Source organism: Anser anser, assembly GCF_964211835.1.
Source record: "Anser anser genome assembly, chromosome: 12".
NCBI classification, from domain to species: Eukaryota; Metazoa; Chordata; class Aves; order Anseriformes; family Anatidae; genus Anser; species Anser anser.
In genome coordinates this window covers 8,480,686-8,508,267 of record NC_139733.1, presented here as the reverse complement: position 1 = coordinate 8,508,267, position 27,582 = coordinate 8,480,686, and the positions used below count along the sequence as shown (strand labels likewise).

General features: G+C 46.1%; 1 protein-coding gene across 1 annotated transcript; it reads left to right on the top strand.

The window, feature by feature from the left end:
• The first annotated feature begins 74 nt into the window (after positions 1–74).
• RHOA (ras homolog family member A) lies at positions 75–26,950 on the top strand. The gene is made up of 5 exons (XM_083795427.1): positions 75–256; positions 18,583–18,740; positions 21,502–21,622; positions 24,587–24,717; positions 25,699–26,950. Exons 2-5 carry the CDS (start codon positions 18,585–18,587, stop codon positions 25,870–25,872), a joined length of 582 nt encoding a protein of 193 aa, XP_083651553.1. The 5' UTR covers positions 75–256; positions 18,583–18,584; the 3' UTR covers positions 25,873–26,950.
• Positions 26,951–27,582: the final 632 nt, after the last annotated feature.

Genomic DNA, 27,582 nt, shown 5'->3' with positions numbered 1-27,582 from the left:
GCTTTTATAGCGCCCCTTCCCGGCGGCCCCCGCGGCCGGCCGCTGCCATTGGCTGCCGCGCAGGCGGGAGCGCGCACGGGCGCGCGCGAGCCGGGCCGGGCCGGGCGGGGCCGAGCGAGGAGCGCAGCGCCGCGCCGCGTCGCGCCGGGCCGGTGAGCGCGCACGCCCCCGCCCCGCCCGTTTCCGTTCGCCGCCGCTCGAGCTCGGGCCTGTGGAGCAGGAAGCGGCGGGAGCCGGACCCAGGGGAAGGCCGCAGGTACCGGCACGGGGCTCACGGCCGCGCGGGGGTGGGGGGGGGCTCCCGGCCGGTTCTCCCCTTCGGCGGCGCGGCCGCGGCTCCCGGGCGGGGCCCGGCCGGGAGCTCCGCGAGGCCGGCGGCGGGCGGGGGGTAGCCGGCCCACACCCTGCTCCCCTCCCCCCCCCCGGCCCGGCCCGGCCGGGTTTCCCGTCGCCGCGCCCGCCGAGGGGGGGAGGCCGCCCGGCGGAGCGCCGCCAAGTTTCCGGGGTCGGTAACGGGGCCGGTCCGGGCGGCGGGGGAGGGGAGGGCAGGGCAGGGCGGGGTGGGAGCGGAGCCGGGCTTTCCCGGGGCAGCCTGCCGGGCCCGGCCGCGCCTCGGGGGGGGGGGCCTCTCCGCGGGGCGGGTGCCGGTTTTTGGGGGGGGGGGGGGAACGGGGGAGCCGCGGGGCCGGGGCGCGACGCGAGCGGGCGGCGGGGCGTGGGGCGGCGCGGCTGAGTGGCAGCCTGTTGTGGTGACGTCACCGGCAGCGCGCGGAGGGCGGGGCGGGCGGCGGAGCGCGGGAGGAGCCGGGGGGGGGGGGGGGAGGGGAGCGCGGGCGGCGGCCGCTCGGAAGCGCCCGGGCCGCGGGGGCCTCTCCTCAGCGCGGCCGCCGCCCGGGGAGCCGAGTTCCGCCCCCCTTTGTATCTGAGAAGCCCGACAAATTAGCTGAGTTGTCCGCAGAGCGATCCGCGGCGCAAAGGGTCGGGTGCCGCACGCGCTTTTTTGTTTTTTTTGTTGTTGTTGTTCTGCTGGGGGAGTTTTTTAAGAGCGAAAGCTGAACTTTATCCCTGCCTGAAAGTGCCGTCTGTGAAAGCGCCCCCCTCCTCCCGCCCTGTCGGGGTCTCGTCGGGGTCCCCGGCCCCACGGCGCTGCCGTTCCTGTTCCGCGCGCTCCGAAAGGCAAAAATCTGCCATCAGTCGTGTTTCCTTGTAAGTGCTTCAACAGGACGCCCCGAAGCGCGTCCGGCGTAAACGCTCAACGTGACTAAGTTTTAACAGGTGATCTGCGTCGTTCGCTGCTGGAACGCTTTTTTCGGGACGTGATTCCTGGAGACGTAACCAGCGTGCGAGAGGAAGCGGCCGTGGAGCCGCGCAGCCCTCGCTCGCGCCGCCCTCACGGTTCTCCAGGCGCGCGCCCTGGCTGGCTGCCACGGGGCCTGAGCGCCAGAGGCAGGCGCTTCTCCGAGCCAGGGATCGACAGCAAAAACATCCTAAATGGTCTTAATTGCCACCAGGATGTAGGACTAGAGGTGGTTCTTCAGATAAGCAAATTCCGAGTAGAAACAGTTTGATTTTGGGGGGGGTGTTGTGGGGTGTGTTAGGAATTACCAGCTTCTTCCTTCACTTTTTCGTGGTAACTCTTGTTTTCACTGCTTTTTACTTACCTCTTATCTTGATCCTCTTCTTATTTTTTTTTACTTTTCAACATATTTACGTTGCCCCAAGCCCCGTGGCTCTTCTTTACACAGCTTGCGTGGTCTGCTCAGCTCTACAAGTTCCTGCCTCGAACACCACGCTCTCACCAGGCCGTTGTACCTTCCTGGTCTTGTTGATCTCTGCGTAGTATCTGTAGTATTTCAGTCCCTGCTGCTGTGATATTATCGAGGTTCTTTCCAAGTCTCCCCTCAGACCCTACCCCTTACATTTTACGCTAATGCCTGGACTGGTTTGTGTGTTATTACATGTCCACTTAAACTGCTGTGTGTCACTCTGTTCTCTCAGGACTTGCCTTCAAGTTTAACTAATGTGGAGGAAAAGTTAAACCGGTGAGCTCGAGGAAGTTACCTTGTCAGGAAAGGCTAGTCAGCATGCCCTTCTAATCTTAAGTTGTTCCGTGCGGTGAGTCTGTGCTGCTACAGAGGTAATGTTGGTAAAAACTCGTAACAGAGAGCATTGCTGTGCGAAGTAAATGCACGTAATGACAGCTTGACTTAGGTTCCAGGGATGTGGCTATGCAAATGCACACGCCTTAATGCGGAATGGAAATCCTGGGGTGGTGGCGTGGCTGCCCTCCTGCAGCGCTGAGCACAGTACAGAGCGCGAGGTAGCCGAACACAGTAAGCTGTGTGTTACCTCTGTGATCGTCTCGAGAAGCCCGAGTATCCCAGAACCGCTTCCAGTCGCTGATCAAGTTACTGTTGCTTTGCTGTGTGAGCCGTGTACACCACTGCCAGGTGTCCAGGTGCCTTCTGACCTTGATCTCTGTTCTCACCTCGTTCTGAGCTGTGGGTGAAAGATGCCAAAAGCGTAAGTGGAGTTGGTAGAGGAGCTCTGATCCATCCGTCCGCTCTTCTCTCCTTTTCCTATCCACATTTTCACTTGAAAAGGGCATTTGAGAGAGTGAAATAACTAAAATATCCATAAAGCAACTTTTGATGGAGGTGTTTGCTGTCCACTCTTGCATGCGCACTACTAGTAGCCAGTCCTTCCTAAGTGGATCTCCTAATTAAACCAGTCGGAGCGGGGTTCGCTCTCTTCCTCTGACCAGCCTTCGTGAAGAAGGAGTGAGTGAATAGCGTCACTAGCGTACCTGGTGCCTCTAATAAAATTGGGCTGTGCACCTACAACAAATGCGAGGCCTTTCTTCCCTCAAACTCCAGCAGTTGGTTTTTGATTGATTATTTTTTGTTGTTTTTAATCAGAAACAGCGAATTCAGCCTCCTTGCTCAGTAAAATAGCAGTGCTTTGTGGCCATAAGTCTCTTACCTGACAGTGTACTGGCTGATGGAACTGTCACACTGTGGAGCAAGTCCTCGCGTGGGTCTGTACAACCAGAGAGATTCCTCCTCCTCAGCTTTTAAGGAAGGTTGCGTTTGCATGTGTCAGTGGTTTGGAAGAACCAGCAACTCTCCCAAGTACCAGTTATCTCTGTTTGCATTCTTTGCTAACGTTTCATTTTTCTTACATTTTACACATGAGGGCTCTTTGTTCTCCACCTTCCATCTGCACTGCTGAAGTTGCGTGAGATGAGAAGGCTGTCGGGGGGTAGGATCTCAACAGCTTGGTACTGACAAAGAGAATCGGTTCATTTTTTGAACTTCAGTCCAAAAGCTGTTGGAAAGGCTGGCTTCCATGTAAACCACAGCAGAACTAGGCTTCTGCACTTGAAATTGAAAATGTTGCTGGGAAGATTTTAAATTACAGTGTGGAATGTCGACAGATGAGAATGCAGTTTGGGATAAAGAAACTGTTCGAAAAAAGAATACAGCCCTCAGAAAGTTCAAGTTCTGAAGTTGACCCAGAAAGTAAATAAGAACATGAACTGTCACATTCAAGTCAAATGAAAAATATAAGAGACTTTCAGTAACATCAAACTGCTACCAAAATTAAATGATAAATTATTTTCCAAGCATGTAAGAAGGTTGCTGGAGTCTGGAGGGTCAGTAGATGATGATGAAGTGAAAGAAGTATTTGATGATGAAGCCATCAGAAGAAAGTTACATGATTTATGTGCATTCCTGTTTACTGTGGAGGAGTCCAAAGAGGTTCCTATGCCAGAAATTCTCTTTATGGGGATAAGGACTCACTGGAAGATCAGTCAGCAAAGAGTATTTCAGAAAAAATCATAAGTGTAGTTACAAAATGCCAAGAGCAGATGGTGCTTGCCCAAGGGGTTCCGAAGGAACTTGGGGATGAAACGTCTATATTATTAATTACGCTGTTTGACTTCTCACTTCATACCTCGAAGCCAGAGAAATAGGAGATGGCCTACATGGTATCAGTTCTTAAAAATAGTTCAGCAGGATATCGTAGAGTTCAAGGCCTATTTTTAAAATAAAAAAAAAAAAAAGTAAAGAGTTGGGCTAAAAACTTAAGAGTGGATAAAATCAGTGGGGCTTTTGCAAAGGAAATGGTGCTGCTTAAGCCTCCCAAAGTTTTGGAATGACTTGGCAAGCACAGAGAAGGGAAGCGTGGGGCAAGAGAAGAACAGGGATCTGTGGAGTTACGCCTGTTTTGTTCAGTGTGCTCTCAAACGGCCTGGTGAGATCTGAAGGTGAGACGGGTGTTGGGTAGTAAGGGGCGGAAAGACGAAAGCTGACTAGGAAGAACTGCTTGTAGTCCTTCTGATGCTGAAGTAAAGGTAGTAAAATGACAAATTAAATTCATTCCAGACAGATGCAAAGTTTAGAAAAAAATCTTGATTTCATGGGGTGAGAGGTAATTATTGCCATTTAGGAGGAAGAGCTTATCATAATGCTTTGGAAATGCTGCAGGTTGAATGTTCAGCAGTGATCAGATGAGTGCATGTGAGGAGCCCTGGGAAAAGGTGTAAAGAAGAAAGCAGGATAGCATCATGGCCCTCGGGTCATAGCCCACAGATACCCTGATTACTGCGAAGGAAAATGGACTTGGGGATTCAGTACAACAGGAAAAGCAAAGAAGGGGCTGACGAGGATGAGCAGGGATAATGCATGGATTCCATACAGGGGATGTTTAAGGAGATTTGGACTCTTCAGCTTGGAAAGACGTGACCGAGTGCGTTCTGGTCTAGATCAAAACCCACGGTGCCTCTTGCAGTCTGCACAGAGACCACAGAACTCAGCGCTACAAAGCGCTCTGAATGGCGATGATTTATGTGACTTCAAAATAAAACAGATGAAATCACAGGAGAAAACGCGATCAAATGGGCTGCCGTGCACAAAGATTAACAAGCTGACTAAGAATACCCAAGCTGGAAACTGGGAAAATAAACTCAGGGAGGTGTCAATGCATTTGCTTGTTCTTCTTCTCCCTCGGTCATGTCAGAGGCAGGTGGGTGTCAGGCAGGGTGCTGGATGAGGTGGGCGTTTGGCCTGAACCAGCGCAGTCTCAGCAGTCAGCTTGTGGTAGGAGCAGAGGAGGAAGAAGAGGACAGGTGAGAGCGTCAACTGTGAGTGCGAAAAGGTGGTTGTCTGGGAGAGGGGGAGTTGGTTTCCTTGTCTGTTTGTGCTTCTGCCGTGGTGCAGGGCAGCGGCGGGTGCCTGAAGGCAGCGATCTGACCTGAGCAGGACCTGCTGGGCTGCTTTTGGGCCATCCTGCTTCCCGCTGGACACAAGGGAGGTGTCTGGGCAGGGGGGACACCAAGAAAAAAAGCTGGCACAAATGCAGAGCGTTTTGCAGATCTCACACATGACTGGAAATCCACGGACCTGCTATAATTACCTCAATATTAAGCCCTAATCTCATTTTGTGCAAAGTAATCTTGGGACTTGGTATTGCATAAGAGAAGTGCTCTCGTAAGTTGTCATGCCTGCATATAATGAAGAACGAGTCCGTGGGGGCAAAGTAACAAGAATATTAAACGAGAGTTGGAAGGACAGCAATGGAGGCACAGATCTTGAAGAAAAAGTTCTGCTTTCTGCCCCAGTAGTCTCTGCTTTACCTCCTGCCTCGGGTGTGGGTGGAAGGGTGGCATGTCATCAACTCGTTGTGGCAGAGACGAAATGATGGAGTTAGCTTTCTTCCCTGGGTTCTGAAGTGGTGTTAATCCCATAACCCTGTAGAAAAAGGGAGGAGAGCTTTGCAGGTAGTCAAGAGCAGAGCGAACAGGTCCAAAAGGACCTCGCTGGGTTTGGTGCTTGGAAAACAGGATGCACGGTGCCAGTGGAGAGTTCTGCTTGCACGTATTGCACTTCTAGCTTTTAACGTTTTTGGCTTAAGCGGGCTAAAAAATATGTTTTGGGAAACTCCTTTTGTGATATTTTTCCCCAGTCACGTGCTGAAAGAGAAATAAATATCCTGGCTTGGAAAGGAAATGAAAGCATCTTGTTTTCTTTGCATTTAAAAAGCAATGCAGGACAGCCATACTGCTGGGACAGGAGAAATGTAGAAACCGAAAGTAAAAAATAAAAAACAAGCTCAAAGACACGGAAAATGCCTAGCTGGGGGGAAATTGGAGGTCGAGGAGAAACCTATGACTAAGAAATTACGGATCTGAAAAGTTACAGATCTAAAAGTGTTAGAAATAGCAAAGTCTTGCTGGAAGGTCTGCTGTCCTTCGCTTTGAAGCTGGCTTACCCAACGTTACCTTCTGCACTTCCTGGAGACCGAAGACTTGGGCCCTGGCTGTCCTCACTTATCTTTGAGAAACACCTGCAAGTCGTTCTCTTCCTCCTTCCTCGTCGTGAGCCTCTTCCAGGTTGTCCCTTTTCCAGTTCTGTCTCCTTTGTTCACGTGGAAGCTGTTCAGTGGTGTAACTGCCCATGCTGCCGTGCTCCAAAGCGCTCCCAGTTCTGGGCAGCCGTGGTGTGGGGCAGATCAGAGCTGCACACGGGCAGAAGGTGCCCTCCTGGGTTCACATGTTGGCTTAGTTATTGCTGCTTTGTTCACTCTTTCCTATTTCTGGATACTGGCTTTTTATTTATTATTATTATTTTTAACTCTTCAGAGTGTTGGGCTTATATTTTAAAGGAATTACTGATGTACCTGGAATAGCAGTGGGCAACTCAGAGTCCCTCAAATCCTATAGGAAGTAGGAACTGGTTTTGCAGTGTTCAAGTTTCATCCAGCGTTTTATTGCTCAGGCGGAGTCTTTTAAGGTCCTGCAGTTCATCACTGTAAGCCCTTGCCTTTATTGCCTGAGCATCTCGGCATTATCAGTAAATATTGTCTTTTTCCTGCTTTTTTCAGGTCATTTAGGAACATTGAGCTGTACAGGTTCCGCTGGTGGTCAGCGGTGCGAGAGGTGCTTTTCTTTGTCCTGTCCTTCACCAGTTACTGATCAATACACAGGGAAATTCCCTGTAGCCAGGTGTCTTCGTAATCTCTGTAAATAAGAAAAGTTTGAACATCACTGCACGCTGAAACTGGCTGGAGTTGGTGACCTACGCCTCTGTTTTGTGTACCCCTCAAATCTGAAGCTCTTTGGCCTGAGAACAGTGTGGTTTATTTAGATGTGTTTTTTTTCCAGAAAACTCTTTAAATGCTGCAGCAGTGGAAGGAGCTTGGAAGAATGCTAGTATGTAATAATAATAAGGAGAAGTAGGACAGCCTTAATGATTGTAATCCCATCAGACTAAGACATCAATCCCAGGTACAATGATGGAATAAGTAACAAAGCGTTCAGGAAAGAATTAAGGCAATGTCACTCAGCCTAGGCTGAGGGTAATAGAAACAATTAGTGTTAATTGCTTCGGTTTGGTTCGTAAGTGTCCATCTCAGCCTTCTGGTTAGCACTTGACAGTAATTGCACATCACTTTCAGTAAGAAACGAAACTGCTACAAAATCAATGTGCTTCGTATTAAATTTAGGAGAAGGAGGGCAGCTTTAAAATGCAGCGTACCTGTGTCTACTGAGCTCGTGAGGAAGTGAGCTCGTGGGCTGGATTTCTCGCCGGCCACCTGGAAGAAACGCAAAATAACAGCATGAAGAAATCAGCAGAGGACAGGTAAATGAGGAAGTCACAAGTAAAGCCTTACCCCTAGTGCAGAAAACAGCTCACTGCTGGAGCAAGAATCGCAGCGGTGGATTTGTTACTCCTGTGCTAAAATCGAGTTGATTCAAGGAGTGAAACGTGTGCTGGGGAATGACCAAGCTGCAGCTTGTCTGTGCTCCGTGTGCTGCAGCCCTCAGGTACGTCTCGGGCTGCCAGCTGTGTGCCAGCTGTGCAGGAGCCCCCCCAGCCCCTGCGCTCAGCCGTGACGCCTCGGCCATGCCGGCGCTCCTTGCACAAGGGGCAGCTGCAAGGTTGGTTGCTGCTGGCCAAGGCATGGGGCGGTGGGGGGGGGGGGGGGGGGGGTTAAAACAACCTGTGCTGCAAGGCTCTGTTCTGGAAGGCCTGCTGCATGACCTGCGGAAAGGGTGAGTTAGGTAAGCTGTTGGCTCTTCTCCTGGTTAGGAGCTAGGGGACAATGAGAGAAACTGATAGGGACAGCTTTGACTCCGAAGGAAGTGGCTTTACACACAATGTGTAATTAAGCTGCGGGAACTCCCTCTGACAGGATGTTGTGAGCACTGAAAGTTTACACAGGTTCAAAGGCAGTCTGGACAAGCTGATGAAGAGAAATCAGTTGGAGGTTACCAAACCCGCGGGAACTGCGTCTGGCCTAGGAAGCTCCTGAGCTGAAAATGTCTGGAGTCTGGGGAGCCTGTGTGAGGAAGCTTCTTGTTCCTTTTCCTCCGCTGCTTTTCTGTAGACATCCACTGCTAATTTATTGTCCTTGCTGGGCAGACGAGGCCCAAGCTAATGTGCTCAATTCTGTGTGCAAAGCCCTATAGTAAAGGGTGGCCCGCGAGTCCCCAGGTGTGGGAAGTGTAAGTTTTGCTGTGGGCTGGTCCCTGGCTGGTGCTGGAACTGCAGTGCTGGAGCACAGAGGGTCACACAGGTCGTGGCTTGGGCATCTTAGTGAAAGGTGTGTGTGTGTGATCGTGCTGAGGCTTTGCTCCTGTAAAGCGCCAGCAGGTGGGTGGGCTGCTCAGGGAAGGAGAGCAAAGCAAAAAATGTTTTGCTCTTTCCCGTGGTGGCCAGAAATCAAGAAAACTTACCAGAATCAAAAGCAATTTTCTCATCTAGGAGTGAGATGAGCTGCATGTTGTCATACAAGATTTATCCTGAAGAGGAAAGCAAGGGCAAAGACTGTCATTTGATATGATGAATCCAGCTTTGAGACTTCACGTGATGCCTCAGGTTAGGCGTACCATGTCCATGTGATACACGACACTGATCTAGTAGTGACTGCCGATTTGGACTTCCGCAAAAACTTTGTACGGGCAGCTTGGTGCTGGACGAGTCACCTCCTGTCCCGTCACAGCTGCCATAAAGGCAGCATAAACAATCTGCCTTGTGCTCAACTGAAATGCGTTGGGCGCCCGTGCCTATCAAATTCCAGTTCTGTACTATAGGATAGCTCTTCATTACTCCGTATAAAACACACCGGTCATTAGGGGTTCCCTGGGGCTGGCACGAAACCAATACATTTAAGACCTCCTGCAGCTGAGCTGACCCTGCTCCCAGTTCTGGTGCCGTGGTGCGAGGAGGCTTGAGCTGGTGGTTTGCAGTTAGCTGGGAGCTGGTGAGGTTTACTGGCTGGGCTTGTAGCACAGCTGTATGGCTCCCAGTGTAAAGCTGGCTGCAGAAGCGTCCAGCTGTGTTTGCAAAGCACTTTCCCCAAACTAGTAAAACTTAGCAGGCTTGAGCATGGTTAATACCCAGTCCGAATAAACTGCTAGCAGAAAGCCGAGCGCTCTGCGCCGCCTGTCCAAGGGCCTGTGCCCAGTATTTTCACCCTGTTGGGTGCTACGCTGACCTGTGTGACTTTTTCAATTGTACTTCATTCATATAATAGAAAAATTTTCTTCCACCATGGATTACTTGTAACGTGCAGTGTCAGTAGCCTGCCTTGTGCTTTGCCAGCTTTGGGACTTTTTTGAGTGTTAAATTTGAAATGTAACCCTCAAAAAAATCCATAAGAAGAACACCACCAGTAGATATCTTTTCTTACCAACTGTTCCCATGTAGCACGGTAGTTAGAAATAGGTCTGTTCCGCAGTGCTGTCAAACAAAGCACTTTGTTCTAGGTGCTCTAAAGAATAGGGTTGTTTCCCAAAAGCCTTGTTAGCAATACAGGAAATAGCGTGGCTTATTTTATGAATGTCGATGTCCACAGGCAAATTTGCACAGAATTAAGCATACTTTAATGACAGAAGTAAGCTGTGTTGCCTATCACTTTACAGCAGCAGCTGCATTCATGGATTTAGTGATTGCATTCCAGTGTCACGGAACGGAAGAGCTACTGGTACCCCAGCAAGTCTTCATTTCAGGTTGTATGTGGTGTCAAACGAGTGCGATCGATTTAAGCATGGAGTTTTTTCATTTTTGCTTTCAGTGTAGTACAGATGAGTTCTATTCTGAATGCCTTTGGAAATAAAGGCAATAAATCAGTGGTCGCTGGCAGCACGTTTTGGTGTATGTAGTTCTTTGGGATCTCTTAGGAAGCCTGCAGCAGAAGCAGGGGTTGGATCTAAGTCTTCTCTGCGATTGAATCGCTTTGTTTTTTTTTTCCCATACTCTTAATGCAGTCCTAAGGCCATTTGCTACCCATTTTGCAACTTCTGGGAGAGGTGAATTGAGGTCACTGTTTCCTTTGCTTCGCGGCTCTCACCAGTTAAACACATGGCCCGTCCTGTCTGGGCTGTGTGAAAACACAGCATAGGGAGTACACACAGGCTTACGTGTGCCCAGAGGACCTGATTTAAGTTAGCACAAACAGCATTTCAGTAGTAACCTCCACAATGTTTCTAACACGTGTTTATGTGCTTGCATTGATGAAAAACATAGTGGGGAAGAACACTACAGAGCATGTAGTCACTGACATTTTCCATTGGGACTTGAAAGGAGGAGGAAGGTGAGATGCTTGCCTTCTGGTGGCGGTTAAAAGCACAGGGATTTGCGGATCCTGGCTTCTGCTAAAGGAGGGTGAATTTGGTTGCCATCCTCATCCTGGCCTTTTTCCCTTCTTCCTCCTCATTCTCTGATCATGCTCTTCATACCATTTCCCCCACCCAGATGCTCCATGTTCAGTTCTCGTTCTTTAACTGTCAGTGTACAGCTGCCCTACAGGCAGGCCTGTTTGCTTTTGGCCTGGCCTCCTTTCTGTTCGTAGCTGCTCTGAGACGCAGGTCGTTCTCAGTTTCGGTGCCAGACATTGCTAAATGGCCAGAAGAAAACTGTGGGAAAAGCTTGCTCATCCATGTCCTCTTCCTCTCTGGAGTCCTTGCAGAAGCTCTTTCCTCCCTCCCCTGGTATTTGAGCAGAAGTGAGTGTATTGTAAAGGTAAATCCACGCTCTGGCCCAGAGGCAGTCCTCCCCTGGGATAGGTAGAGGGCAGGGCTTGGCTGCTGGGGTGGGGAAGCTTGTGTAGCGTCGGACCCCAGTCCCTCAGCCTTGGGCCTGTTCCTCCTCCTGGCCCAGGTCAGTGCTGACCGAGTGAAGGGGGAATGAAGTCAGTGGGAAGAGTTGGGGCCTGTAGTTCTCTTGGTAGTGAACTGAGTAAGTGCTTGCAAAAGCATTTTAAAAAAAAAAACAACTTAAGTGCAGCAAAAAAGCTAGTTACAAGATTTTAAGACCCACGCTTTCCAACACCTTCGTTTTGAGGACTTCAGCAAGATTAGGTATAAAAGAATTTAAAGGGTGTTTGCCCTCCTGGCATCAGAAATATAGTGAGTGGTACTGTTGAGCTGCTTCTGCTGGGCTCTTGGTAACATAAGCAGTAACAGACCGGCTTCTTGACAGAACTGCACACCACCGTGGGTCTGCCTATAGCACGTAGTGGGCAATATGAAGTTGGCAGCAGTTGATTGATCATTTAAATTGTCTAGTCGGGACACATACACAGTGGTAAAGGGCTGTTTCTTGTACCGTGTTACTTTCTGCAAGGTTGAGGGCCAGAGCTAGAGAGGCAAACCTAGCGTGTTTGTTACCAGCTTATCCATCCACAGAATGTCAACAGCGTGCACGGTCCTCACACACCCTTTTGTGGCCTTGGGGTATGCAGGAGAGGAGGCTCTGGAAATGTTGTCCCTTGGAGAAATAAGTAGCGTGCTGAAGAAAAAGGCAAATTCCACTGCAGTAAACAATAATGCTTTGGGGGGAGCACATTTAAAACCTGAAAAAAATGACTTTCCCCATTTCTCATCCTTCTGGAGCACTCCCTGGATCCTCCTAACAAGCAGGGCTTTATGCCGCGTGCCTCTCCCCGAGCGGTGCTGCACTTAGAAATAGCCTCATGCAACAAGGGCATTAGTGTGGCAGCTCTCAACAAACAGGAGCTCCTTGTGTCGTAACCTCCTGTGATGGTAGGGGGATTGAGCAAACCGTCTGAAGCTCTTGTAATACCTGTGGAAGGCACTGGCCTAGGTTTGAGGAAATGTCATCACTGCATCTCTTCCATTCAAATGAGTCACTTGTGTCATGTTGTGAGAGTTTCCACTTTGAGTCTAGCGGACCAGCTGGTTTTAAGAACCCTATAAATGCAGGGGTGGGAGGGCTGCTTCATTTACCAGGTGGAAAAATTGCAGATCTGGTGTCTTGCTACAGAAGATGGCACGGATGCCCCTAGAAGATGACTGCAGCTGTTCTATTGCACTACTTGGGATTGAATATTTCTTGCTGATTGCTCTGTGAGCATCTCCAGCAATGTTGTTCCTGCAGCTTTCTGGATTTTACTGCTCTCTCCCTGCTCTATGCATTGTGTAAAAGGATGAATGTGTAACACTTGTGTTCAGTTATAGTGAGATTCTGGTGGCTTGGGCTTGGTCTATGTGTAGCGTCCTCTTCTGAACTTTAGACACGGCTTTTTACCTCTGAATGTAAGTGCGTGCTGGTCACAGGCTGTACTGCAGCAAAAATTAACTTGCATGTAACTTGAGTACATCTTAAAACATTTCAGGCTAGAAAAATACCTGTTGATTTCTGTCAAACCATACTGCTGGTTCAAACTGATGTATTTTCAGGCTTCGGAATACTTGACTACAAAAACTAGAGAATGTCAAAATGTAGCAGAAAGACCCAGCTGCAGTGAACGCTGTTAGTGTTGTCCTTGTGACGCGTACCACTAAGATGTAGCTGCACTGTAAGCAGTCAGGTTTTTCTCAGTTACGCTATAAGGATGTTCTTCTGAGTATTTGCCAGAGCTGACAGTCCCTTAGCTACCCGCCGAATAGTAATGTATTTATTTTAACTTAAAATAATAAACTCAAAGAAGTTATTCTTCCAAATTAAGAAATTATTACTGTGAATATGCTAATGCAAATAGAGGAGTGATGAAGTAGAAAATAGCTGTCTCAATTTTTCATGAATTGTGGTATACTGTTGTTACGGCCAGATATCTACTGACACTGGAGAGCAAAAATGTTTTTTTCTGGACAAGCAGCATCCCTAGAACAACTGTCAGACACGTAGAGGCTTTCAGTAATACAGACATGATGATGAAGCTCTCGTAGGAAGAAGGTTGGTGCAAGCTCAACAACAGTGTTCCTTCCGCCTTTGAACGTCCGTGTGTTGAACAAAAGTGAAGTATATTGTCCTGGCAGCAGCAGTTCAACCTCCCCAGTAAAGCAGAAACTTCAAGTACCGCAAAGCTGTAACGTTGGGAAGAAACAAGTGGTTGTGATGTTTGGTGACTTCCTTCCGAGGCTGATGGTGGTGTCTGGTGATCAGATGTGACATCCTGGGGCGTATTTATCTACCCAGTGCTTCTGAAAATTTGTTGAGGTCCGTACACAAACTCGCCTCAGCCTGTGTGGCATGTGCAGGAACGCTAGAGATAATGCCAGGAGCGGACTAAGCAAACCAGAGGCAACTCCTAGGGCTTTGGAGGCAAGGATATAAATGGTGATCTTTACATCCCTTAATTTAATTTTATACAACGCTTTTGTTCCCAGGACGTTACGCTGAGGAAATTCTTCTGCTGTAAGTCTCTGGAAGGTGAAGCTAAAGTAAAAAAGATGAGGGCACCGTAGGCCACCAAGATACGCTAAGGTGCTTGAGGCTCCTTCTGAGCATGTAGCTGGACCCTACAGAAGTTGGTGATAAGGGGGTCGTAATTACCCAAATATCCAGTGGAATGGATTAAATGAGTGAGACTGCTCAGTGAGTGTGAGATATGCTGGTGACAGTCCTGCACAGAGTCTGTGGGAAGGGGGGGTCCTCCTGGGGTGGATCCTCAGCAGCTGGAAGGAAGTAGCTGAATGGCAGCTCGTGTGGGAGGGTGGCCTTACACACTGCGTGCAAATAATGCCCGCAGACCTCAGGAAAGGCTCTGGCAGGAAGAGTTTTCATGATGAGCTTTTCTGATGAAAAAGATACTCCTAAGAATCTGCAAATTTCAAAGTGGTTTTTGTTTGCTTTGGTTTTGTATTGTGTTTTTTTTTACTGAATTGCAGTTTTCTCGTAGACCTTAGGCATATGTATGTGAAGAAAAAACCCAGAAGGCCAAAATATAAAGTGAGATTCAAATGACAAGGAATGCTTAGAAAAAATCCAGAGTGACATAAGTATTTAGAGGAAGTTAAGAGCTGACGTGATACGCCACAGAAAAAGAAGGCTGTCCATAGGCGAGGCCAAGAAGGTCAGCTGCCTATTGCAGGTAATGCCAGTGAGAAGGGGGCAGGACCCCAGCCATGAGTACAGAAGGGGGAAGCAGAAATCCCTGAAGAGGAGCAGGTTATCCTGTTCTGCCACCCACCAACTTTGGCTTTGTTACGGTTTCTTCAGTGGTCTAGATGCTTATCTGGGGATCGTGATGATGAAACTTGCATCTGAGGAAGTCTGTAGTTCAGATGGAAGATGGGACTAGAACTTGGAGATGGAATAAACCATTAATCAAGAAGGATAAATAAAAGCATGACATTAGACTACTGAGCTGTGACTGCAGGGTCACTTACTACGTAGCAGTGCTAATGGAAAAGATCTGGGACTTAGCGTGAGTTGGAAGCTGCATGTATCAGCGGTGTTGTCTTTGGGAAGGGGGGAAAGACACAGACATCCATTGTGATGTGTAAACAACAGTGTAGCCTGGAAGATCACCAAAGTAATCCCTCAGCTCTAGTTAACGTTGGTAGAGCCCTAGGTGAAGTACTGTTTTTTGGCCTTCATGCTCTGGTAAATGTGTGTCAATGGACTGTGTCCAGAAGGGATCCACACGAAAGTTTAGAAAGTATGACTTCAAAGGAGTCTTGAATAAACTGAAATGATTTTGCCTGAAGAGAAGATTAAATAAAGTTGCATATTCTCAAATATACTAGGGAAAGGGAATGGGCTGTTGTGCTATCACACAGAATCACAGAATGTGAGGGATTGGAAGGGACCTTGAAAAATCACCTAGTCCAATCCCCCTGCCGGAGCGGGAACACGTAAATCACATCACACAGGATGGCATCCATGCAGGCTTTGAATGTCTTCAAGGAAGGAGACTCCACAACCCCCTGGGCAGCCTGTTCCAGTGCTCTGTCACCTCACTGTAAAAAAGCTTTGTTTCATTTAGGCGGAACCTCCTATGTTCCAGCTTGCACCCACTGCCCCTTGTCCTATCGTTGGGTGTCACAGAGAAGAGCCTGGCTCCATCCTCCTGACACTCACCTTTATGCATTTATAAACATTAATAAGGTCACCCCTCAGCCTCCTCTTCTCCAAGCTAGAGAGACCCAGCTCCCTCAGCCTTTCCTCATAAAGGCCATGCCCATGTCAAATAGGATAAACAGTAATGGGCTTATATTACACTACGAAGGCTGAGGATAGGCATTAGGGGAAGTTTTCTCATAGTGAATGTAGTGGAGCAGATAGCTTCAGAGGTTTTGTAGGACTCAGCCTTGCAGTTTTGAAGGGCATATTGCACAGCTGACAGCAGATAGGACTTTTAAGTAGTCAGTTGACTTGGTAGAGAGAACAGATGATCTCCAGTTCTGTAAAATCAAATATTACCATTGCTAAAAAGTATTCAAAAACATTTAAAACCACTGAAAGATTTTTTTTTTGAAGTATGGATCATTTTAAACCTTCCACAAATGTAAATAAATAACCCGAAGCCCCTAAGGTAAATGTGTGTACATATGTATTCACAAGGTGAATGAAGCCCATTTTAGAGATAGATTTGGATTACTTGAGCAGTTTTGTGTCCGATGAAGCTGTGCTTTAGAAGTCCTTGAGCCCTTGCTGCTTGATGGCTGAAATGGTCCTTCTCAGCTTGCACACAGAGAAATACAGATCTCTGTAATAGCCACTGCTTCTTAGCCACATTGTACTAAAGGTTGCTTTTAGGTGGTTAGTTTTACCTTTTCACTGCCTTAATTTCTTAAGGCAAGAGAAGAGGTGGAAAGGAGAAAACATTTTTGCTGTGCTCTTCTCTCATGTGCTTCCTCAAGCCCTCCTCCCTCGCCAGCAGCACCAAGTCACCTTCAGAGCTTCGTACTGGGATTGTCATGGCAAAAGTTAACTCACGAGGGTGTTCCCTCTGGGGTGGTGGTCAATATTACGATGGCTTTGCTGTTTGCTCCATTGTCGTGAAGCTTCGTTAAATGAATTCACTCATGAAGCTTCAGTGGAGCTTTTGACACGGTTTCCCATAGGATCCTACTGGACAAAATGTCCAGCATACAGCGAAACAAAAACATCACACGATGGGTGAGCAGTTGGCTGACAGGCAGGGCTCAAAGGGTTGTGGTGAATGGGACCACATCAGGCTGGTGGACCATCACCGGTGGGATCCCCCAAGGCTCCATTTTAGGGCCAGTCCTCTTCAATGTTTTTATAAATGATTTGGATGTAGGACTAGGAGGTGTTTTGAGCAAATTTGCCAACGACACCAGACTTGGAGGAGTTGTGGACTCGGCTGAGGGTGGAAAGGCCTTGCAGAGAGAGCTGGGCGATCACCAACCACATGAAGTTTAACAAGAGCAAGTGCCGGGTCCTGCACCTGGGACGGGGCAACCCTGGCTATACGTACAGACTGGGCGACGAGACGCTGGGGAGCAGCCCCGCAGAGAGGGATCTGGGGGTTGTGGTTGACAGCAAACTGAATATGAGCCAGCAGTGTGCCCTGGCAGCCAGGGGGGCCAGCCGTACCCTGGGGTGCACCAAGCACAGCATCGCCAGTCGGTCGAGGGAAGGGATTGTCCCGCTCCGCTCTGCGCTGTGCGGCCTCCCCTCGAGCACTGTGTGCAGTTCTGGGCACCACAGTACAAAAAGGATGCGAAACTGTTGGAGAGTGTCCAGAGAGAAAAAAAAAAAAAAAAAAGCAAGTACATGTATAGTGCTATGAAGTACTCTCTCAGCCTCAAAATACTTTCTGCTATGGGGATTTTCTTAGCCAGGTGTGGTTTCTGCATTCTTTAACCTGTACAGGAAGTTTCTCCCACATACCTGCCTGGTCTCCTTTAGGTCTGCGTAAATTTCTTATGTCCACAGCATCTTCTTGCTGGAGTTCCTCTGGTCACTCAACTGCTGCCTTCCAGTGGGTTGAACCCTTTTTTACTGTCTTTGTGTCCCCCTCTGCATTTATGGGAAGTGGGGATGAACAGTGAATCCCTCTCCGTGCTGCTTGGGCCACCTGTGACTTTGTAGATGTTTGCCAAATCCAATGCCATCATTTTCAGTCTCACCCTGACTCTAGCTTTTGTTTGAACCTTTTCCAGCTTTGGAGACCGAAGACCAAAGTTGCTCTGTTGCTTTCCTAGCAGTTCCTGCCATTTCACGGAGCAATAGAATAGTTTGGGTTGGAAGGGACCTTTAAGGATCATCTAATTCCAGCCCCCTGCCACAGGCAGGGACCCCTCCTGCCAGCCTGGGCTATCCAAAGCCCCATCCAGCCTGGCCTCGGGCACTGCCAGGGTTGGGGCAGCCCCAACTAAATTTCATTTAGTTCTTTTGAGTGCTACCAGAGCAGTTCCTGATGTTTCCAGGAACTTGATACTTGACCCAAGATTTTGCCTATGCAACGTCATAGGCAGCTCAGGGCCCCTTGTTTTGTGCTCTCAAAGTTGGGACAATTTTTCTCTGTGTACATCATTAGAAGTGTCTTTATAGTGAACTGCCTGGAGCGATGTTGTATCATTAACAAACTTTGTCAGCTCACTGTTCGCGCTGCCTTCTGTGTCACCAACACCAGCGCGGTCTGGTACTGCCGCCGAGAGCTGCGAGGAGCACTGCTGGCACGTCTCCCCCTGCGTCCCCCGAGCCGTTAGCCGCCGCAGCCCTTGCTGGTGGCAGGCTCCAGTGACCCGGTAACGGCGATGCCCAGCAAAGCGGGTTGAGGACTGAGCTGTGTACTTCCAGAACGCTTTGCAGCGTGGTGGTTGTAATTTGAGGAACAAGCTGGTTACCTTGAGGTCCTTCCGCAAGTGCTCTGACGTGGCAGCAGAGAGCTCCCCAGTCCAAGTGACTCACAGAAAGCTGCTGGCACTTTACAGTTAGGACAACTCAGCGTGATGAGAAAATGTTACTGCCCTTGAGCTGAAGCGTCTCTTACTGGATCATCTAAAAGACACTTTCCAGAATGTGTTCGTGGGCAGTATTGCTCGCTCACTTACTTTCAGTGGAGGTTCCTGTCTTAAATAACGGAATAGGCAAAGAAATGCTAAAACATACTGATCTCCCTCCCTTCTATTGCTTTTAAGCCTAGTGGCTTACCAGTGTGTTGACACATCCTGGAGAATATTTTTCTTAAAAGGATGGGAATTTGAACTCTCATGATTCCAGATATATTTCCCTCTACTGGGCAGATAGATGCAATTTAAAAGCTCTTATTGATTAGAAACTTAATGGTTGTTAATTATTAGCATCTCAGTTAAAAGCTGTAATGGAAGAATTAATAAGTTGTTGTCTTCTTTTTCAGCCATGGCAGCCATTCGAAAAAAGCTGGTTATAGTGGGTGATGGTGCCTGTGGAAAGACCTGTCTGCTGATTGTATTTAGCAAAGACCAGTTCCCTGAAGTGTATGTTCCCACCGTCTTTGAAAATTATGTAGCAGATATTGAAGTGGATGGAAAACAGGTATGTGTAGTCTCTTGTAATAGTCAAAATGAACTTGCATTTATTCAGAATAGCATGGAGATCGCCACAATTCTTAAGTAAGTGGTCAGTATGCATGCTTAGTACTCAAGATGTAAATTTATTTTAAAATATTTAGCATGTTCCTGTGGACAAAAATACTGACCTGTCCAGAACCTGCACATATCCAATGTCTGTTTAACAACATATTTCTAACCTTTTACAATTAGAGACTCTAAAAACCATACAGTTCTACCAAGGAAAACATTGCAGTATATGGGAGTGGATATTCCAAAGATGTGCCTACATGCTGAGGACGCTGGGCCTTTGGAATTGCATAGCAGAGTCCCTGTTTTGATTGGGACCTGGTATCGTGATGACAAAAACAAGTCCCTGGAGTAAGTCTTTTTTCATACCTGCTCCTGGCAACATGCAGAATCCTCTTTAGAACAGATGACTGGCACGCTTCAAAGGGATTTCATTTTTGTAGTTGTACATCTTCATCATTTGTTCCACTTGTCTGAAGGAATGCAGTTCTTAGCAGCCAAGTGTACTGAGCATGCAGCTCACTGAGCTTCGTTTTCAGTTTGTTCTTTTGTAAATGAAATGTTATAACATCTCATTTTAAATATTTTGAAAATTGGTTTTTAATCTATGTGACCTCTGAGTCCTTCTGTTTGCCAAACAAACAAACGTGCCAAATCCCTGATCCAAGAATCAGCCATCTGAAAGTTGCTGTCTGAAAGCCAAATAGCTTGCCTTTGCATTTGCGTCACACAAGGGGAGTGTGTGATGTGTAAAACTGTCACTTTCAAGGGTACTCTGGAAGCATGTGAAGCAGCAACTTTGTACCTTGAAAGCCCAACTATTTTCAAAACCACTTAGGCAGGCATGGCATTAGTCTTGTTTTGTTACCATGCAGCTCACCTCCATGCCACGGGTCCTCATGTTGAGCATGTGGCAGGTCGTGGTGCTGGTGGTGCCGAGCTTCCTCGTCTCACTCTGACATGTATTTTTGCTGTAGGTTCAGGCGCAGTCAGAAAATCTTTCAGTCAGTTCTAGTTCAGATGCAGTGACAGATTCATATGCTCATTTTCAATTCTGATTTGAGCAAAAACTTTTTGAGCCATTTTTGTGCTTTATTTTAAAATTGATTTCCTACTGTCACAGTCCAATTAATCGTGGCATTACAGTTTATGCTATCCAAGTCTGAAAAGAGCTTTTCTCTCTCATGATATGAACAGGTTAAAAAAAAATCCTTTTAAGCTAATGTAAGAACATGTTTTCCTGCCGAATTACAATTTCTACAGTTTCTTGTACTCTGAGGACTATTGTTTAAAATATGTATGATATCCATTTCTATCTCTTATCACCTAGTTAAATTGCCTCATTCCTTTCTGCCTGAATCTCTGCATCTCTAAATGGTTTGAACAGAGAGCCATGCCCTGTTGGCTCTGTGCAGCCAGTACCTAGATAAAAATTGCATGAGCTGCTTGAGCAGTGCATTTTCTGTTGTGGAAATGTCAGCTGAATTTTTCATAACTAGAAGACATATTTTATCCAAGCACTTCGTCTGAAAACTTGATTACAAAAGTTTGTAAGAGCGTACTGCTTAGGACTGTCCTGTTTGAGAGTAGCTTGCCTACTGTCTTCTTAGAAAAGCACTACCAGAAACATTCAGAAGCCACGTGAAGACTCGTAGTGGTGCTGCAGGATGTGTTTCTTTGGCTGGTGCAAAGGGGCTGATACAAATGTCGTGTGAGGGAACCCGCAGCAGATGTCTCTGTAAAAAGTATGAACATTTGCTACAAAATTCACATTGGCAGATGTGAATGCAGAGATTACTCTAAGGAGTAATCTGCTATATTTCATTCAGAAATTTCCTTACAAGTATGCAAATAAGGCTTTGTATCTTCAAAATACAACCAGACACGTACATTGCCCATTCACGTTCCCATTTCAGTTCCAGTTCTGTCCGTCTGCCTTTGTCTGAGCTGCTGTGGACTTTTTTCTGGAGTTTTTCTAACATAAGAGCTTAAACAAGAAGGGACCCACTCTGTTACAGACAGATCAGAGAATCTCAAGCAAGAGTAAATTTCCTTGTTTAAATATTGGCTATATCTTCTAAACTTTTAAACAATCCTGTTGGGGTGTTCTCCTCTAGTTCTACCACAAGTATAAATATTGAGAATGTTAGCCAACTTCAGTTCTTAGTAACAAGAAACTTCACATAGAAATCACTTTTATTTTGAAGCAAATTACATGTTTAAATTTCTGCTGTGATGGAGTTTTAACAAATTTGTGCACAAATAAGTATTACCTTGACATTTCTTAGTCACTACAGGTTCCAGCTGTAAACCAATTGAAAACATGAATAATCCTAAATAGCATATGCTTAGTCCTCTTCCATTGAAAACTGCTATTTCTGGAATGCTTATCAAACAGATTCTCAGCCCTTTGCAGCTGATTCCCTTTAATTCCTCTGTCTTGGTGTTCTGTTGGTAGCTTTTACATCCTTTCAGAGAACTGACAGTAGGCATGAATATTTAAAAAAAAATAAAGGAAAAAGGCTACAATAAGTTGATTTTTGGAGCTACAAAATGGGAAGTTTCTCATAGTTCTCTTGTCAAAGCATTTTGTCTTATGTTCCCCTCCTTTTGAGTGGTGTTGACTGAAAAACTTTATCCACTTTGCTTGGATTACTAGCTTATAAATCAAACCTTCCCTGATGATCTGGCTAACTGCCTTTGTCTTTCTTCTGCAGGTTGAGTTGGCTTTGTGGGATACAGCAGGACAAGAAGACTATGATCGACTTAGACCACTTTCTTATCCAGATACCGATGTTATACTTATGTGTTTTTCAATTGATAGTCCTGATAGTTTAGGTAAGTATATCAATAATTGAGTGAGAACTGCTGCTCTGTTGCTGTATTGCCCTGGGAAATCATTCTGTAAAATATATTTTCACATGCTGTAATGATTGAGAACATCACTAACTTCAAAATTCATACTGGTTTCAGTGTATGGTTTTCAGAAATTAAGGCCTTAAAGGAACCTGTATTCATCAACAACACTGAGTGGCATTTTGATTTTTTAATTTTTTTTTATTTCTCCTTGAAAATTACAGGTTCTTAAACACTCGAGATCACACTATATCCAGGAAAATGGAGTAACTGTGTACATAAATGAGAAAGCTTGTGTTTTCATTCCTTACCCGTCTTTTTTTTTTTTTCATTTATATTCAAAAGAGAGATCGGTTTCAAACACTGCAAATTGTTAGGTTCCAAATATACTAGATTTTCTTTGTTGGCTTGGTGGGGAAGAAACGTGGACTAGAACCATCCTGGAGAGGGGTTGGCACAGTAAGGGAGTGGCTGTCTCACTAGTGGAAATGATCGCAGAGGCTGAAGATTTACACTCTAGTCTGCTTTCCCTTGGCTGGCATCTGCTTGTGATGGAGAAAAGAGCTGCTTGATATAAGATTTCTGAGCTCCAGAAACACATTTCAGACCTCTGTTTGTTTAGTAGGTGGGCACTTCTGTGTGGAGTCCAAGACTAAAATGCTCACTGATTGGTTTATAAAACTGACGCATGGGAATCTATGTGTTTGATCTTAAAAAGATGTTTTTGAAGAGGGTAAGGAGAAGGAAGTAGAGATGCTCCTATTTCTAAGGTTCAACAAAAAAACTCTGGAACTTTGATTTCTGTCCCACTAAAATGGTAATTACTCCATCCAGTGTAGTCTCCTAACCACGTGCTTTGTGGTAGCACTTTCTTAAATAAGTGAATTTCTGTAAAAATTCACTCACCAGTGGGATTTTTTCATTAGTGTCTGTTTGTGAGGTGTCTTGCTAGAATGCAGATAATGGTAAGGTTGATCTTCAGAGAAAGACTGACCAGATGTGCTTTGGCAAGACCCTTCTGTACAGCGACTGACTTTCACTTGTTTGTCACTGGTCAAAATTATGCCCATACATTGGGTGAGGAGGCAGTTCCAAACCAGTAAAACTGAGAAACCTGTCTGCTTTGTGTATTAATGAAAGGTGGCAAATTATTTCAAACAGCGCTCATAAATGGCATGCAGATTCTCTCCCAAATGTATTAAACCGTTGAATCCTTCAGAGTTGTCTACTCCCAGGGCAATCCTGATCACTGCAAGCTGTCCTTAGAGGTGCATCTTTCGTACATTCTGATCTATCTTATGGATAAACTCTTCCTCCCAGAGTTGTCTTGGGAAGAAGCGAGAATGAGACAGAAAGGAGGCGTGAAACACAGTGCAGTTAATGGAAGGATTAGTCCTGAACATCCTCAGTATATTATGGCTGAAAAATACTGTTCCTGCCACAATTTACGGAAGGCTTGAGCACATAAGCAAATAAAATATTTCTTAAGATGTCCCAGTGGCATTACAGTCTGACTGGGATAATGCCTGATGGCTGTTCAGTCTGATTTGTTGCCTTGCCTCTGAAAGGTAGCAGCCACTGAACAGGTAGGTGTGAAAGAGTGCCTTTTTAGGAAAACCAGTGCCAGCTTGACATCTGGAAAGTCCTGATTGCTCTCTTGATCGCTTCCACCTGATTCCGTGTTTAAAGACATCTTTCATGGTCTTGGTCTCTCTCTAAAACAATTCAAGGCTGGGTTGACAGTGGAGCTGTAGTCGTGCTTGGTGTGGCTGTTAAGGCCAAGGTTTGGTCCGTGTTCGCTCCCACTGCATGTGCTACCCCCGGCAGCTGGAGGGCTGCCTGCCTGCCCTGAAAACAGGGTGGCTTGCTGAGCTCTAGCGAGTGGTTTCATTAAGCCAAGTCTGATCTCAGCTACTCTTCCTTTCCTGTCCTCCCTGCTCACCAGTAGCGGAGTGCCTGTGCACTGGGAGCAGTGAACTGCCAGGCAGCACTTCAGTTGTGAAACACCTAGAGGGGAGCACTCCAGGTGCACAACTGCTTGCTGTTTTGGCTGAAGTGCAAAAACTAGCTTCAAAATGCTTGTCTAAGTTGTTCTTTCGGGCAAGAAAACGATGCGGTAATAGTGTAGTCTCTTCAAAAGCTGAATGGCATTTCATGAAGTTAAAAAGGAGTTGTGTAACCTGCAGGTATAATATATCCCCTGCTGAATCTCAGGTGTCTGAGAGCTTTTGAAAGCAAAGCCTAATGTTTTGGACTGCTCAACGCTTCCTGCTATTATAGAATTTGTCAAGGTTTTCCTTTGCAAACAACCCTCCAGTCTTCTATTTGCAGGTCTGTTAAAATAAAAGTCATGAAGGAAAGTTGTAGGAGACAAAAGTTGTTTGTATGTGAGCATAAATTCATTTGCTGCAGGTAAGGAGAAATGGTAAATCTACAAATGACTTGCGCACAGTCTCTGTTTCTGTGCATCTGTAATTAGTCTGTAGAGTGATGTTTCTGGTACAGCAAATGGGAGAGTTTGGAGCGATGGTTTGATCTTGCTTTTTGAAAGGAAGAATTGCTGTAAAAAATTATGCTTCGGGGTTGTGCCCATCTTTAGCTTCTGGAGATAAAATGTTTCTCTTGAAGCACAATATTCCATAACTCCTTACTTCAGAATTCTACAGTATGTTCTTTTAAATACCTTCTGCTCACCCTCGTCAGGTAGTTACTGAGAGAGATAGAGAAACCAAAATGTTAGGTATCCTTCAGCCTTAAAATGAACCATAGATAGGCTTGACTTTCTGGTGATACTAGAACAAGTCTGTTTGCACCCTACATTAAAAATAGAAAACTGTACTGCTGTGTTTTAGTAAGTTAAAATCAATCAGCAGATAGAAGCTTTAAAGGAAAACTAGCCCCAGAACTGGGTTTTAGTTACAGTCACACTTGTATTCATTTTTTCAGAAAACATCCCAGAAAAGTGGACCCCAGAGGTGAAGCATTTCTGCCCCAACGTGCCTATCATCTTGGTAGGAAACAAGAAGGACCTGAGGAATGACGAGCACACAAGACGAGAGCTGGCCAAAATGAAGCAGGCAGGTTCCTTTCTGAGTGTCTTAACGATAAATGAAGTGTGTGTCATTTGTACCCAGAACAGTAAATGGGCATCAGCAGCTTGCTGCCAGCTTCCTATGGGCTGCACAATGAACGCTTATTTGTGACAGGAACCAGAAAGTATTCATTACCTGTAACTGAGTGTTTGTTTTTCAATTGGTGATTTAAAAAAAAAAAAAAAAGATTATTTTTTCATACCAAGCAATGAAAACTGCCTTCTTAGGAGCTGTTGGGTTACTAACAGTCAGCTGCTCCATGCTGGAGAGCTGGATTTGTGAGGTAGAAATGACTTGATTCAGAGAGTCAGTACAACCAATGCATGTGTGCTTCAGTTAATCTTTATTTTTCAGGTTGTATAAAGAAACAGTTTAATTGGTACCTGTTTTGAAGGAATTAATCACAGATGCTGTAGCTCACTCCTGAGCACATTACTTGGTTTTATTTTCAGATAGTGTCTGAAGCTCCCAGGTTGGGTGTAGGCCTGTAGGTACTCTGCTCAGCCCTGGAATTTTTGCTCCTGTTGCATCATATTTCTTTTTAGACAGACTGAGGCATCAATTTTAGGGTTTCTTCATAGGCTTTTGTTACAATTATGGCAAAAAGATGCATAAATGTTTAGTTTTAAATAAGCAGACTTGTGCTTTTTAGGCTCAGAGGCATTAGAAAATTTATCACGTCCTCAAGCACTGGTGTGATGTGCTAGTATGCACGCAGTCTGTAATCCAGGCTGAGAATTATATGCAGCATCTTGAGAATATAAGCAAATCTTATTTTAAATCTGCCTTTATTATTTTTAAAGTATTAATCTCAGAGGGGGGACTAGCTATTAATCGACTGACTAATTGTGTGTATTTAATCTAGAAATATCTTCGTGTTTGTTGGGAAGCTGGGTGGGAAAGAATAGACTGGGGACGTTCAGTGTGGCTTTGGACTTTTCACCAATTGCTTCTGTGTTGTTGCAGGAGCCTGTCAAACCTGAAGAAGGAAGAGATATGGCAAACCGCATTGGTGCATTTGGGTATATGGAGTGTTCGGCAAAGACCAAAGACGGTGTGAGGGAGGTTTTTGAAATGGCCACTAGAGCTGCTTTGCAAGCCCGGCGTGGCAAGAAAAAGTCTGGGTGCCTTCTCTTATAAAGTGTGGCCAGAGGAAGATGGCCAAAGCAGCACCCTGCACTTGAGTAATTTTGAAGTGCTGTTTATTAATCTTAGTGTATGATTACTGGCCTTTTTCATTATCTATAATTTACTTAAGAGATTTAAAAATCGAGTCATCTTGCTACCAGTATTTAGAAGCCAACCATGATTTTTATAACAATCTGCATCAAATTCATCTGTGCACCCAAGGTTAACCTCAACATTCCTCTAACCAACCTTTTCTGCACTCACAGGATATGTCAGGCGCTAACTGAAGACAATTCTCTATCTTCTGTCTTCTCTCTAGAAAGAGAAAAAGCTGTCAACACAGAGGATTGGTCTGTAACTACTTTATAACTAACGTCCTATTCTAATTGAGTACAACAGTTACATGGCTGTATGTGGAATCAAGTGTAGCTTCAGTGCTATCACATTTAGGAAGATCTGATTTTCATGGCTCAGTGATTTAAAACATTAGTTTAAAAATGTGATCACTCTGAAATGACCAAGTCCCATTCAGCTAAGGACAAGTGAGGGTTCTGTGGTTTCATGTTAGTTACCTTTTAGTTACTGTGTAATTAGTGCCAGTTTAAATGTATGTTACCAAAAATAAATCTATTTACCCCAGCTTAGATGTAGTATTTTTTGTATAATTGGATTTCCTAATACTGTTACTTGTAACCTCTGCATTAAGGTGTTCTGGGTTTTTTAAGAAACTGTATTTGAAAAAATAAAGTAAGATGGAAAGCAGCTGATCCTCTTCCCCTGTTCATTTGTAAGAGTCTGACCCATTTGAGTGGTCTGCATACCCAGGAGGAGTTTTTTCCGTGACATGCCATAGAGAAAAGACAGCCTGCTCACACTCAAAGCTTCTGAACTGTTCAGTTGCCTTAAGTTCATTGCTGGACCCAGTTTCAAAACTAAAAAAATGAAACTTTTTGTGTAAGTTTGGTTACCATGTAGTGATCAGACTCCTAACCTGTGAACTTCTTGCTGTTCTGCAGCCAACTAAACTCTTTCTGTATTTTCATTTTTCCAACAACTAATAGAATAAAGGCAGTTTTCTAAGCTCCCTGTATCCTGGTGTCTGTATTCCTCACTGTGTTTTTGGCCCAGTGTCTGACAACGTGAACCAGAAATATGATTTTTGATGCAGCTGTGATAGGATTCACTGAGCAGTTGCAAGTGCTTTTATGTTTTTTTCTTGGTAAGTGATGCCCATGTGCTGCCTACAGTGGTTCCAAGCACAGCGGAGACCAGAGGTGCAAACCCTCACCCTGCCTGGCTCCTTTGGTGTGTGGCAGAGCTTCCCCAGGAGTCTAGCCAAATGCTCCCTGGAAGCTTCTTGAGATGTTCAAACCAGATGAAGGTCTCCATCAGTTGAGTTGAATTTGGTCTTGAGCACAGCAATAGACTAGCGGGGGGTGGGAGGGGGGGTCAGGTAGGAACAAGGGACACGAAGGCAGCTGTTGCTGTAGAGGCAGGTGATGGTACGCCGAGTGCTGATCTGCACTCAGAGCCCAAGTGCTGCGCTGTGGCAGGCGTGTGATGTGCGTGGCACTGCGTGTGCCCTGTAACCTGCCATTTATACGCTGCAACAGTGCGGGGACTGCTGGGGGAAGGTGGGGGGGAAACCATGATAACACTATTTTGGACAATGTTCCTGATTCGTTTTCCTGCAGCAAAAAAGTGGACCTAACCTGAGGTCTT